At 47.3% G+C, this 14864-nt stretch overlaps 1 protein-coding gene across 9 annotated transcripts in view; it reads left to right on the forward strand.

The window, feature by feature from the left end:
- Positions 1-14864, forward strand: part of AKAP19 (A-kinase anchoring protein 19) — a 38402-nt gene that overhangs the window by 16447 nt on the left and 7091 nt on the right. For 3 of the 9 annotated variants that reach the window (XM_077181159.1, XM_077181161.1, XM_077181160.1), the window contains 3 exons: positions 1497-1536; positions 2626-2700; positions 14154-14226. Coding sequence is in view for 2 of the 9 variants with exons in the window: in XM_077181157.1 (XP_077037272.1) it covers positions 8567-8662; positions 8913-9061; positions 14154-14226 (318 nt within the window). In the remaining 7 variants the exon portion in view is untranslated. The other 6 variants (XM_077181162.1, XM_077181158.1, XM_077181157.1 and 3 more) reach the window with 6 other exon arrangements.

Genomic DNA, 14864 nt, shown 5'->3' on the forward strand with positions numbered 1-14864 from the left:
TCCTGAGCACACTGCCCAGTTCTGCATGGCAGAACAGTCTTTGCTGCCTGAGATATCCCTGAGAGCCAGGGGGGATGCAGGCCTGCCCTCCAGGAGCATTGACAGAAGTGGGCCAGGCTCTTAAAGCAGCAAAAGCCATCCCCACTGCTCTCATGGCAGCAAGAGTTCACCCTTCCACATATTTGTACTGCTTAATCTTAATCTTTCAAGGTGGAGAAACTGATCTGATAGAGAAAGGTGGTTTGGGGGCTTACTGTAGGTACTAGAAAAAACTCTGCATTTCATACCCATTCATCATCTTTAGCCTTGTCCCTAAAAACACATGAAGAACTAGTTCTTAGGGGCAGGATGCCTTACTCTGAACAAAGCTGGGATAAAATAATTTGCTGGGTTAAGCTCAATTAACAGCCACACACCCACCTGGCTGCTCATGCCCTCCCCTCTCCCGCTGGATCTGAAGAAAGGAGGAGGAAGGAAAGATTTATGGATGGACATAAAGATAGGCAGGTGCAGCCAAAGCAAGCTGTGAAAGCAAAGCAGAGGAGGAAGAAAAGGGAGGAGTTGGTGCTCATAATAATGTTGATCTCAGTGTGAAAATTGGAGATGCAGACGTGGGTACAACATTGCTCTGAAACACATTACTTCCCTACATTAAGTACAATAATGTCTACAGATGTCATAAAATTGATGGGAGCAGGGTTTCAGTGTGTCACTGCTTTGCTGATCCACAACCTCGCCTGCAGTGATGTCTGTCTTTATCTCTACTAGGAGGCAATTTCCTGTTTAATAATTAATTTTAGTATCATTTTGGAGTGGGAACACCAACAGTGACTTTTATTTTGGAGAAGAAAATGTTATGGCAAGATTAGGTCTTAAGTTCCTCTTACTTCTCTGTATTGTTTCCTTTTGCATGGCAGTTTTTGTACAGCTACTGCTTTGTTGCTGCCCTCAGGGCTCTTTGCTTTAGGCGTGCCAGCGACCATATTTCCATGTGATTCTTGCTTTTTTCCAGCTAATATCTGACTGTCACAAAGCTCTGGTTTTCAGTATAGAAAGAAGGTGGCTTTGTTTGCAGCTCCATGTCACAGGGAAGCTTGATCTGATGGTGTATTGCAGCACACATCCTGAAGTTTAAGTTTATTCTAGGAGACATCTAAATGCAAAACATTTCCCCACTTTCTCTCAGTCCAGCTTCTCAGCTGACTGTAATTCTGGTGGGTGGCTTTTCAGTCACAAATCTCTTTTGATCCTCTTTGCAATATTCTAATGCCTCATGTTTGGTTAATCCTCTTGCTGTGCTGCAGCCTGGGTTTTCCAGGGCTGCAGTTTGCATGTCTGCCTAGGCTTCGTGCCTTAGTGCTGTTAGGTACTGATAAAAAATGAAGTAAAAGAGGACTTGCATATAAATTAGGAATATTCTGTGCCTAATATACTTCCTTATTTGAAAAAAAAGTGAATAAGATTTGTTATTTATTCTATCTATTTCTGTTTTCCAGCCCTGCCCATGGGATAGGGATGGTCTCTGCTCAGCAGGAGGTAAGTGCCTGAGTGCACAGGCTGGTGCAAACCACACCAGGGCTGCTGCTGGGCCCTGGGTGTGCACTTTGCCTCTCATAGCCAGAGTATGCTCAGACTCGCTGCTGACCTCCTGCCAAACACAATCTGCAGTTTCATAAACAGACTGAACAAAAGCTGTAGCTGCCTCTTCCCCAGACAGAGCTGCTGGGGGGTTATTGCTGCTGTTTGTGTTTTGCTCCACAATGAATGTGCAGTGCTGCTGTGATGATTTAGCACCCGGCTTCTGCGGACGCCACACAAGGAGCCATCACCCAGAGAGGTTTCTTGGGGAAAAACAACCCCAGTTCTTGCTGTGGCCTCGAGATCAGCCCTACCCAGGGCCAGTGTAACCAGGGGAGCAGGCTGCACTCCTCTGGCAGTGCAGAGCCCAGGTCGGGCTCACTGCCATCTCCCCCTGCTGGAAGAAATTCCCCTCTTCTGGAAAACTGTCATCTCCAGTCAGAATTAATACACAATTTCTTGTCTGCTTCTCAATTCTTTGGGTGTCTGTGGTTACTCAGAGACACTGACCTCACTGCCCCTGGGGAGAGTTTGGAGAGGCCCAGGGAGTCAGCACCATTGTGCATTCCAGGACACAAAACCTGGAAAGCCTCAGGAGCAAAAATTTCATTTTAAAGATTCCTAAATTTGCCCAAAAAAATTTCCATTAAAAAGTTTCTAATAAAATTAATTACACTAATTGAAACAAAAGATCTAACAACTATTACACTCAGTTGGATAAACATTTGTGCTGTGTAGAAACATGTCATTTATTTTAATCCTCTTCTTGATTAGCTTAGAAGCTTCCTAGCCTAAATCATTCTGTGATTCTGGTTTCTTCTTTTTCACTTTGATGCTAAGTATAGGTTGTTCTATGGGAGAAAAAAATGCCCACATATTCTATCTCATTTTTTTGAGCAGAGTGCCTTTATAGTGTAACTTTGTCATAATTATCTTCTTAGCACATTTTTAAGCATCCAGAGAAATTCTAAGTATATAATGCTGGGTTTTTTCCTGGAAAATTTTGCAAATATGGTGACTTAAGCAGCTCTAAATATCTTTGCACAGGTGTTGCTGACTGGATGAAATGAATTTCTGCAACTCAGCCCCTATCCAATAAAGTCCTGCAGGATACACTGATGTGTAAGTACATGAGTGAAACTGAGCATGTTCTTCAAATTCTGCTGCTAAATGAGGTATTTTATCATTGAAAAAAAAAAAAAAGTTCTTCCCCCAAATGTCTCATTGTGATAATCACAAAGTGCTGGGAGTTGTTTAATGGGTATAAAGTTCAGTGCACGCACTGATTTTGTGTTTTTCTTTGAATTATAGCAGTACATGCACATCCAGCTAATACCAAAAGAAGTAAAACTAATAGCAATGTGCTAAACCTATTTTAAATATTCAGGATCTCTTCATACAAGAGAGTGGAATTAGGCTTTACCTCTATATTCTATTGTATTTTAACTTAAATGTAAAAGCTATCAAACCTTTTTTTCAGAGCAGGAGGATGGGACATTCCAAAAATAATCATGATCTAGAAATCAATGTTGTGCCCTAAGGTTTGGAGCAGTCGTGCAATCCCCACTGTCATTTACTTTTGGTAGTAACAGAGTTGGAAACTAGGGCAGCACTGAGGGACTGCCATGGCATGTGCTGGGGCATCCTGCAATCATATTTGCCCTTGCTTTTAATCAACCTGTTTTCAAACCCCAAGGAAATATTTTTAAGAGAATAAAAGCTCTGAGAAAAGGCTTTGGTAAATCTTGGTTGTGTGTAGAACAGCAAAAACAGATGAGAGTGGTGTATAATGAAAGAAGAATTAGGTAAACAAAAGAAAAATCCATAGTTGAGGAAAAGAACACCTTTCCCATGCACAAGGTTTTTGAAAATAGAACCTTTATTTAGATGGTGGTTCCTTAGTCTATAAAGCTGTGTTGCAGTGACCTTCTTTGCATTATGGGCTTGATTCTGAAACTCTACTAAAATACTTATTAGAATGTATTCACAGCATATCAGGTACAACTTCAAGGCTTTTGGATTATTAGGAGGTTTTAGTCAATAACAAAAATTTTCAGGGCTTCATACCTCTTTAGACTTTATATTGATTCTTGTCAGACTGTGCAACATTTTCCAACCCATGCAGTTAGTGGATTACTGCACGTAAAAATAGATTTGGTAAAGTCACCACGTGGCTGTGGGCATGCTGGGGGGGAGATCCTGGGGCAGAGAGTGCTTGTCATGGCTTCCTTTACCTCCTCATCTGAATTAGAAATATGTGCCTCAGTGAAGCCCTCCCTAATACCAGGGTCTGTCGGTACAGTTAAAAAATGAATTGAGAAACAGAGCAAGTTTTTCAACCAGTGACCTCTGACTAGGGATTGAATTGGTGGTTGGATTTGGGTAAATTCATGGAGCTTTGTCATCCTTTTTTGAATGCCACATCAGTGGCTTCTTAATTGAACTTAAGCACTGCTTGGGAAAAATGGTTGTATTTTCTCTGCTTTCTGTTGGAAAGGCAGGGAGAATGTGACCCAGCATCATGGTGAGCAGGACTGATGGACTGAGCATCTGAACAGCACCTTGGCAAAACCTGAGCAGGTGCTACTGCTGCCAACCACACAGCTCAGGTGAGAAGATGTGGAAGAAAGCTGGGGTTACTGGAAATTGGGCACTATTTACAGGTGATATGGGAGGGAGCTGAGGGAGAAGTGCATGTGAGTAGTCCAGAAGTCAGTGTAGGATATTGTGGGTGTGTGAGACAGAGAAGAGGAATTGAAGGCTTGGAGAGGGGTTCGCAGATGTGGAGGAACTGTGAAGGGGTAGCAAGGGCAGGAACTATAAAATTGTGTCAGAGGGAGGGAGAAACCAGATTTCATTTATTCTGTTACCCTTGGACAAACTCATTAAAACTTTGCCATCTGGTGCAGAGGTTGTTAAGTGACAAATTTTAACCCAAAAGAGGTAGGTTAGCAGTTCCTTACCCAGATTCCTCTGAAGCTTCAGCACTGCTGAATCCTTCAGTCTGGATATCATTCCAGCAGTTCCAATGCTAACACCATTCCCTGACTTCTGTGGTTCAGTTTGCACCAGTTTCCCTCATTGCAGCTGGATTGATGCTGCATCCACATCACTCTGGGGTGAACATGTGCACACAGAGCAGGACCTGACCTGCCAAGAATTTAGAGGGTTTGGCCTATATTGTAAGAAGAACTAGCAAATTCCAATAAGCAAATAATGAGTAAAAATAGCTAATAAAATAAATACCAGGTCTTATGACAACAAAAAGTCAAACTTGCTTTAAAACTATTTCTTCTGGAGGGGAGAGTGCCTTCCTTACTCCTACAGGAAAATGCTTTCACTGAAATTTGGGAGAAGGGTACAAGAGGCAGCATTATCTGGCAAGCTGAGTTGCAGGAAAGGCTTTGATGCCTGTGCCCTCCCAAGCTAGTCCATACCCAGCAAGGCTTCCTGCACCCTGGCACAGGGTGGGGACCTTGAAGCCCCATAGCTTCTGGGCAACTGCTGCACCTCTGAGGCCTCCATGTTGAGGGCTGGGGCACCTCAGATTTGGGTATTGTGGTTTTTAACATCACAGCACACATGTCTGGCCCCAGCCCTGCACACTGAAATGCTTTACCAGCTAAATATTTCATTGACTGCCTAGCCTGTGCCTGGCTGTAGTCATTTCAAACGGATGCTCTGCATTTAAAAACACTGACTGCTCTGCCTCAGCCCAACATAATCAGCTGTCTTGCCAGCTCCACAGCTAATGAAATATTAAATCTGTTTTAGCACCCAGAAATAAATACGGGCTCGAGGTTCTTGTCACATGTATCACCCTCTCCTTAGCTCCCTGTCCCTGCCACATCACACTGAGGTGCTGCTGCTCAGGCCAAGGCTTGTTGTTGGGTGGTGGCACAGGAGATGAGCAGTGCACTAGACCAGACTGTTATCTATTGGGATGCAGTGAAGTGATCCAGCCAGGCACCAGCTGTGCCTGCAGCCTGTGGAATGTCTGCCCCACGGCACCAAGATGCTCAGTGGGAGCTGCATTCATTTAAAAGCTGAAGATAAAAGTAGAAACTTGCATTAGAAACCAGGCTAGAATAATAAAGAGCACAGTAGGCATAAGCCTATACAAAGATATTTATAATTTAGTTACAAAATTCTTGTTTAAAAACAGGATGTAGTTTAAAAGTCATTGTTGTAGCAATACCACTGTGTTAATGCAAGGTGACCATACCTTTCCAGAACTTCATCTTGTTTTAATTTTCAGGGCCAGGAGTTTGATTTTCTCCTCTGGCCACCTACAGATGAGCTAAAACAGTAATAAAACATTTGCACAAGATCTGCCCAGGTCAGCAAGTCCTGAGTCAAAGCTCCTTGAAACCAGAGGGCAAAGTGTCACCAGCTTTAACAGGTTTTGGGTGGTCGAGCTCCTCAGACCTGCCCCTGTAAACCCTTGCAGCACCTGCTGAGTGCCCAAGGGGCTTAATCCTGCCTGGGGAACTTGTCACTTAAAAAATCACACCTGTGAGGACCTGAGGTTGAGCTTTGGTCTCCTGTTGCACCCCAGCCCCAGAAACTCTGCCTTTGGTCTCTGAGGGAGCATGGCTCCCATTAGAGCTGGATGAAATGACACAGCACACACAGTGTGTACAAACCCTGCACCCAGCACTTGGCAGCACAATGCTTTCTCCAGGCCCCAAGGCAGTAATTAGTAAAAGATGAGGGGTTTTTAATTCACAGGTGGACTGTTTGCAAGTAATGAGTGCAATATTGTGTGCTGTTGTTGGGTGGTCACAACAGCTGTAGCAGCAGTGCTTTTGTACAAGGAGCTGCTGGATTTTGTTGGTGGTGTATGCAGGGGTGGCTGCCTGCTCCCTGTCCCCCAGCTTTCCAGGTTAGGGAGGGTTTCCCAGCCACTGGAGGAGCAGAGGGATGCTGTTCTTATTTTTGTGTACCTGTCCATCCCCTGGCTCTGCTGGCCCTTTGCAGCCCCTCCAGCATGCAATGGGTAATCTGTGACCAGCAGCTACAGTTACAGTGGTGCTTCTCTTGATGAATGCTACCAGTGCAGTGTTTTCTTTGGCTTTGAAAGCACTGCAAGAAATTCCTTGGCAAGGCAATGACTGACTGGAAATGTGTTAGAAACTTACTTGACAACTGGAGACCTGCTTGGCAATAATCATTGAGGTGCTGCAGTGTGCCCAGGAGCAGGCAGCAGAGCTGGGTGAAGGGGCTGAGAGTCATGTGAGGAGGGGCTGAGGGAGCTGGGGGGGTCCAGTCTGGAGAGAAGCAAGCTCAGGAGAGATCTTATTGCTCCCTAAACCACCTGAAAGGAGGATGTAGTGAGATGGCTTTGTCTCTTCTCCCAAGTAACAGCAACAGATCCACAGGAAATGGCCTCAGGTTGTGCCAGGAGAGGTTTAGGTTGGATATTAGAAAAATTTCCTTCATCAAAGGAATGGCCAAGCATTGTAACAATCTGCCCAGGGCAGTGGTGGAGTCACCATCCCTGGAGGTATTGAAAAGCTGCATAGGTGTGGCACTAAGGGACATGGTTTTGGGATGTGGTGGACATGGCAGTGCCAGGTTATCAGTTGGACTTGATGACCTTGGAGATCCTTTCCAATCCTAATGATTCTCTGATTCTATAAAACCTGCCTAAATAGATGGGAGACTTAGCCAGAGCTCAGCACAGACACTGGAAGTGAGTGCTGAGTGCAGTGAGGGGCACGAGCACAGTGCCCAGCCCTGCAGCATCTCTGGCTTTTAGCCTGTTGCTGTAGCACCAGCCAGGGCCAGCATGAGCCTTGTGTCCCCAGGCCTGTCCCATCAGGGCCAGGAGACTCCTGTGAGTCCTGGGGTGCTGTTTGCCAGCCCCAGCCAGGTGTGAGCTCCATGAAAGCCTCCCAGAGGGGATGCCCAGGCGTGCTCGTGTGTATTGTGCAGTAGTTTGGGTGTCAAGAACTCCCCAAAAGCAGGAATGCTTTACCCAGGGTGTCTGTTTGCAGCCTCTCTTATGAAATAGTTTTCATTTTTAGCATAGCTTTTATTTTTGAAAAATTGAAAATGCTATTTTAGTTTGCTCAGCTTTCATTCTGGAAGCTTTCCTTTGGAATGGGGGTGTTTCCTAAAAAGCTTTGGTATAATTAATACTTCTCTGTGGTTGTACATGATTTGATGCTGCCTGACAGGATAAAATCAGAGAAGCATCACCCAGGCCTCTCCCCCAGTCTCTTCCACTGTTTTCTTTTGCTTTAAAGCTCGCCGGTCCTTGTGTGCTCAATGTGTTCTGGCACCTCAGTGCTGTCCCAGGGCTGAGGGGAACACACAATGCTGATGGCCCTAAGCTTTTATATGGCAACTCCATTCTTTGAACACCTTTTCCATATTTCACAGAATCACTGAACTGTTAGGGTTGTTGGAAGGGGCCTCTGGAGAGCATCCAGCCTCCTGCCAAGGCAGGGGAGCAGGAGCACAGGAATGCACCCAGGTGGGTTTGGAATGTCTCTGGAGAAGCAGACTCTGCAACCTCACTGGGAAACTGTTCCAGTGCTCTGGCACCCTCAGTGTAAAGAAGTTCTTCCTCATGTTGAGGTGGCACTTGTTGTGTTTTACTTTGTAGCCACTGCTTCTCGTCCTGTAGCTGGGCATCACTGAAAAGAGTCTGGCACCATTCTCTTGGCAGCTGCCTTTGAGATATTTATATGCATTAATGAGATCCCCTCTCCATTTCTTCTTCTCTGGACTAAACTGGTCCAGCTCCCGCAGCCTCTCCTTGTAAGAGAGTGCTCCAGATCCCTCATCATCTTTGTGCCCTCTGCTGGACCCTCTCCAGCAGCTCCTGGTGTTTTTGTACCGAGGAGCCCAGACCTGGACACAGCACTCCAGATGTGCCTCACTAGGGCCGAGTAGAGAGGGAGGAGGATTTAAAGGAGGAGAAGCCAATGAGAGGCGCCTTTCCTGCCTGGGTGATTTTTCCCCTTTTCCCTTATTTTAAATGGCAGGGCCGGTGCCGGCGCTGAGGCGCGGCTGTGCCCGGGCGGGGCGGGAGCGCCGAGGCCAGGGGCGCTCGGGGGCTGCGGGCCGGGCTCAGGTGCCGGCGGGGGACAGGTCGGGGCCGCGGCACCGCCGCTCCCGGGCTCGGCGGCGCTCCCGCCCCCGGCCCCGCCCGGCCCCGCCGCCGCCGCCCCGGGGAGGGCGGGGAGCGCCCGGCGGAGCGGCGGGAGTGGCGGCGGGCGCGGGGCCCTCCCGGCGCTACCTGTGCGAGCGCCGCGGGGCCGGGCGGGGCCGGGAGGCGCTCCCAGCATGGACTTTGACGGTGGGTTTGCGTCTTTGCCGTTCAGGAGCCTGCAGGAGGCGGCGGCGTCGGTGGGACGAGGGCCGGATCCCGCGGGCACCGCCGGAGGAAGGGGCAGCCCGGCGGCCGGGGACCGTGCGCGGCGGGGCCACGCTTCCAGCACGCTGCTCGCACGGACACCGCCCCGCCGCGCCGGTATGTGCCCGGCTCCATCGCCCCGAGCCGCGCCGGGGCCGGGAGGGAGCGGGGATGTGCGGCCGCACCCGCGGGGCCGTGGGCAGCGCTGGCCTTCGGCCGCCTCGGGCTGGTGTCGTGCCGGAGAGCGGGGAGACAGAGCCGGGCTCTGAGCTGGGGTCTGTCAGGACAGCCGGCGGTGCTGCCGCCTTACTCCTGCCATCCTCTCGCAGCGAGGGGCCGGCCGCGGACTCCTCCGAACTGGGCAAAGCGGAGGTGCCGCTCCCCCTGAGCACTCTGAGGAAAGGTGGTGCTACGGACAGCAGTGGGAGTGATGCGGAGTGGGAAGGTGAACGGCGTGGCTGGTTCTCTCCTAGCGCTGTTCTTGCTGTGGGGAAGACGTGAGGCTGCTGTGTTTGCCGGCCGAGGTGATGTGAGGGTCTGTCAGCCCCTGCTTTGCCATGAGCACCTTTCCAGGCTTCCACACTGACTCTTATACAGAGCAGGTTATGTTCATCTGGCATGTTATAAAATACAAATTTAATAATGCCAGATTTAATAATGAATCATGGCAAAAATTCTTAAACATTTAGAAATATTTTATGCTTTCTCATAGTTCAGTAAGTAGCAATCCAAATTAGGTTTCTAAATATAGTCATTTTAAAAAAGGAAAAAATGCGGGGATTTATCCTGTACCCTTAACAAAGTGGCATTTTTAACCTTCAAGTACATACAAATTAGTTTTTCTTCTGAACATCACGTTCTGCTGAGAACGTTCTTGCTTTAAAATCACCTTGCTTGGTACAAGTTGCCCAAGGGGGTTGAGCAGAGCCCCAGGACGCTCCTGTCCCTGGGGACAAGGTGTTTCCGTGGGCAGGGTCCTGGGGGACAGGGCTGGCAGCGGTGCCAGGCTGTGCGGGCACGGCTGCCTCGCCTGGCTCCCGGCCCTTCCCGCTTCCCAGGCGCGAAGGCGGCAGCTGCTGGAAGCAGGAGCTGGCACGTCAGGAGTGGTGGAATTCAAGGAAACAAATACCGGGGGAGAGCCGTGAGACAGAGTGATTTTTAAGGCTGACAAAGTTCTTTGTTGCAATTCGGGGCGGCTTTTGTACAGCTGGAGCATCTGGTTGTTTGCTCCTCACTTTGTTCTCTTACTCCTCAGTTTGTGCAAATCAGTAGTAACAGAGTTGTGATTTAAAATGTGGGGCTGTGTTCTCCTGTGCCTTCCTATGTGAGATGTGGAAAGATGGCTTTCCTGGTGCATTCCTAATTCCCATTTCCCTTTTTATAATTGGCTTCTGGAGATTAAAGAACAGAATAGGGTCGTGCGCTGCCTTTATTGTGCTCTTCTGTGGTTCATCTTGGGCAGATCTTGACCATCGCCTTCCTTCTGACTTTCATTTGTGTTACTCCAGCGGAGCCTTCAGCTTCCTGAGGGTGTCACAAAGGCAGGCAGTGTCCCTCATTCATACCTTATGCTCTGCAGCTCCATATGTTCGTGGTTGAATCTTGTGACAGCCACTACAATAAAGGCCGACCCTGTCAGCCTGAGGCACCGATCCGCTGCTCTAGCTGCTGCTGCTGCTGCTCCTCAGCTCCTGCTGGCAGGATCCCCAGGCTGGGCAGCAGCCAGCAAGAGCTGCAGGAGGGGCTTTTCTTGCTCGTAAAGATTTGTGCATCCCTTTTCATTGTCTGCAGCTCTGTCTCTGCCAGGCACCTGTGGAGGACAGTAATGCACCTTTACAAACCAGGCTGGATCCTGAGCCTTAGTCTGAGAGTTAGCAGCTTAATGTCTCAATGGGTTCCTGAAGAGGACTGTTAGTAGGAAGGCTGTGACTCCATAATTGAGTTGTTGGGATGAAGTTTTGTGGTATATGTAGGAAAATTCCTGTTTCCACTCTAGTTGGTTACAGCGTTGGAGCATTGCAATAAACCAAGAGGCTGCTCTGTCTGGGCCCAGGGCTGTGCCTTAGAGCAGTCTAACCTCAGTGTGGGACTTGGCCAGTGTCTCTGACACCTTTGCTGGTGTGCCTTGTGTTTTCCCCTGCTGTGGGGATGGTGTTCAGACCATGGATTTGCAGCTAGTACAGATGGGAGGGGCTGATAATTACAAGACCTGTGGGTTTTGCTGAAAGAAGTGTTGGACCTGCATCCTTTGGTGTGACGCAGGGCAAGGAAACAGCTGTACATATAGATCAAAATCTTTATATCCATTTCTGGTATTTTATTTCTGTTCACTCACCAGTTTTGAGCATTATTTTGTATTTGAGGTCTTGGAGAATTTTGGATTTCCTCTGTCACTATTAGCTTTCCCTTCCAAAGGTATTCCTCTATAGTTTCTGTAGTTGGGTTCCTTAAGTCTTGGCTAAACTTTCTGCAGATGGAGTTTCTGAGAAGCCCTGAATCTTCTTCATGCCCTTTCTTCTCCAGCCTCACTCCAAGGCCTTAATTGCTAAGGAAATCCATTGGTTTACTGTTACCCTCCTAGAAAACAGGCTTCCATCAATGGTAGGCATCTTTCTCCTGTTCCTGTGGTAGTTAAATTAATGTTTCCTATTGTCTGTGGTCTGGCAGAGTCTGTACTGGTGCATGCATGTATTCTGAGACACTGGAGAAAAAAACATCAATACATTGTAAACATCTCTGTCTATATTTGCACTAACAGCAGTCTATACAGCTGTTTGGACAAGTAACTGAGATAAAATATGAACAGAACCTGTAAGAGGTTTTTAGCATCCTGTTCTCCAATGGCCTTTGGGCTGCCCCCTGAGCTGTGTTGTTGAACAGGGGCACTCACACTGTGTGTGCAGCTCTGGTGAATAAACTGCTGCACTGGAGGGAGGATTTCAGGACAGGCCAACTGGGTACAGTTTTACTTTCATGAAATTAGACAGCTACCAAGCACACAATGTTCCTTGCTTTTAACAAGACTTCTTCTTCCTGGATGAAGAATAACACTGTGGCTGCTGAGGGCTGTACCTACTGGCATTGCTGTTCTCTGAACTACTGGTATTTTCACCCAACGGTTTCTTTTGGTATTTCACCTTGGTTTGCTGCTCCCAAAGCTTGGGTAAGATTGCTAGAACGGTGCAGAAAGCACTTGTTTTTGTTCCTGGCTTCTGTGGGTGTGTGTCTTGCAGAGGGGCCAGACTGTTTCTTGATTTTATGGGGGTTTTTGCCTTCTTTAACTTTTGTTTTAAGTCAGTGCTAGTTTTAGAGTTCCAGAGTTTGTCAGTATAAAAACTCACATTGACACAGCTGTACTATTTAGCAGCAAAAACACCCCACTTGCACTGTGCATGTAAATCATAAAGTGAAGTAAGAAGAAACATTTTCTTCTGTCTTGTTTTTCCCTCTAGTTTGAAGATTTTCAGTGTTCCTTAACTGCATTGCTAAAGTGCTTGAGAGATGAAATTTGACATGGAAATTGCCTCCATTAAATAACTCAGTACTCTGACAAAGGAGGTTGTAGGCAGGTGGGGCTCAGTCTCTTCTCTCAGGTAACAAGCAATAGATCCAGACAAAATTACCTCAGGTTGTGCCAGGAGAGGTTTAGGCTGGGTGTTAGAAAAGATTCTTCACTGCAAGGGTGCCCAGGATGTGCAGATGTGGCCCTTAGGGACAGGTTTTAGCTGTGGACGTGGCAGTGCTGGGATAATGGTAGGACTTGATCTGAAAGGCCTTTTCTAACCAAAGCAAATTTATGATTCTGTGATCAGCTGTGCTCTTATTGAAAAACCTATTAAAGTAAACTAGAGGTCTGCCTGATTTGGAAAAGCAAATTTATAATTCCCCCATTCAGTTAGAAACTGGCTTAGAAGCCTGGAAAAGCTTTATCAATTCTCGCCATGGAGGGGGAAAAACCCGAGCCTTTGAAATTCCAGGACATTCCTTGAGACAGATAACCAGGAGACTTTCCCTTCCATGCTAATCCTGCACAGCAGTTGTTTGCAGTTGCTGCATGCAGCCTTTCAATCTGTAGCTCTTATCTCTTGTTGGCACTAAGCGACAGGAGAGGGAGGGGATGGCTCTGAGAGCAATGAGAGCTCAATTTTTGCTTTTCATGTCCTGAGCTGTTCTGGGATATTTGGGTATCAGTGATTGCCTGAGGCAGCAGAATCTTTGGTATTGTGCTTGTCTAAAAGTAACTGTAGCTGTTTAAAACTTCCTTTTCCTAGGATGAGTTGTTCTAATAAATGTTACGCAGTGCATCTCCTCTGTAGGATTTGCAGGAAGCTGGATGTTCAGGAGAGCAGAACTGAAGGCCTGGTGGGTTGGACTGCTCTGGGAGCCTCTGCCTGGGGCTGCTTTGCACAGGGAGCTCAGAGTCCTGCAGGGATGGAGGGGATGCTGTGCACTGAGTGAATGATTCATGCCTCTGCCAGTTATGTGCTGCTGCTCTGCTCACAGCTGCAGAGGATCCAAAGGCAGTGCCACGAGTGCTCCTGAGTTACAGCCCACCTTGGAAGGGAGAGGGGTGCTCTGGGTTCCCTCTCTGTTATTACATGGAGGGTGTGAATATTTTAAGTGATTGGGTGCAGTTCAGAGGTGCAGATGCCTGAGTGCTGTTTGGTTACCTGTGCTGGTAGGTCACCTGCCCAAACTCCAGCTTTGAATAGCTTTGTTCCAGAGTTTATTGTTTCTATGATAATGGCAGCACTGGGATTGTCTGACTGTTCTCCCTGTGTCCTTGGATGGTCCAGGTCTCAGTAGAAGCTTTGAGAGGGAGAAGGGAAAATGGGAGAGAACTTTTGAGGTTGGGCAACAGATGGGCACAATACCCTTCCCATATCCTTGCTGAAATCCTCCTGACCTGGACTTGCTGTGGGAGAGGTTGGCATCCTAAAGATGGTCAGGAGCCCCTTGCCCAAGCAGTGGCCCCACTCTGAGCCCAGCATTAGGTGCTGTGTGTAAATTGTTGCAGCCTGTCATTCAATCTAATTTATTAAGTGCTGTATCATCCTTTTACCTTTGTCAAAGTCAAGTTCTGAGTGGGAAGAAAGGCAGGCAGCCTTGTGCAAGGCCAGCACTACAGATTCATCACCTTGCTGGTGAATATTGTGCACCTCTGACGTCCTGGAGGGTGCTAAGCTCTGTTCCTGGGTTCCCTTTGCAGACTCCCAGACGTGAAGTTGTCTGTGCTCTCCTGGGGACGAGGGGACAACCTGTTAGAAACAGACGTGGTTCTGGTAAGTGGCACTCTGAGCTTCTCCTGCAGATACCCAGGGGAAAACTGAAAGTCCCTGCTGGAGGAAGAATCATATCTGAACTCACAAGTTTGCCTCTGTCACAGCAGGAATTACTTGCTGCCTTCAGCTGGGCAAAGCTGCACATTTTGAAGCTACTTTGAAAACTTTGGCTTATTTTTAATCTGGTGACTGCTGTAACATAAAGTGTTGCAGAAAGCAGTTTCTTATAGTGTAATATTGAACTTCAAGGTTTTTTTCGTAAGGTTCTCATGAATGGAAAAAAAGTAGATGACAGCAGGAACTTACCTGCTTATGATGGCTACAGATGTTGCATAACAGCAAAATGCTTGCTCTTCTGCCTGTTTTCATCTTATGCTGGTGTATTCCAGAGGCCAGTGAAACCATTAATTTTTGATATTGCACATTTACCTTTTTGCAGTTATTTTTATTGAGAATTTTAATGCTTTTAAAAATCCCGTTTGTTTTTTTTAATGGCAGTTATGTGATTAATGCTTTTTTCCTCTATTTCATATTCTCTAATAGTGAATTGCAGGCATCCTGTCACCATTTTTCTGTTTCCTTCAGTAGAAATGAACTTACCTTGGCAGGAAACACTTTGCCAGGCTGGCAAAGAGACT

Source organism: Agelaius phoeniceus, chromosome 7, assembly GCF_051311805.1.
Source record: "Agelaius phoeniceus isolate bAgePho1 chromosome 7, bAgePho1.hap1, whole genome shotgun sequence".
NCBI classification, from domain to species: Eukaryota; Metazoa; Chordata; class Aves; order Passeriformes; family Icteridae; genus Agelaius; species Agelaius phoeniceus.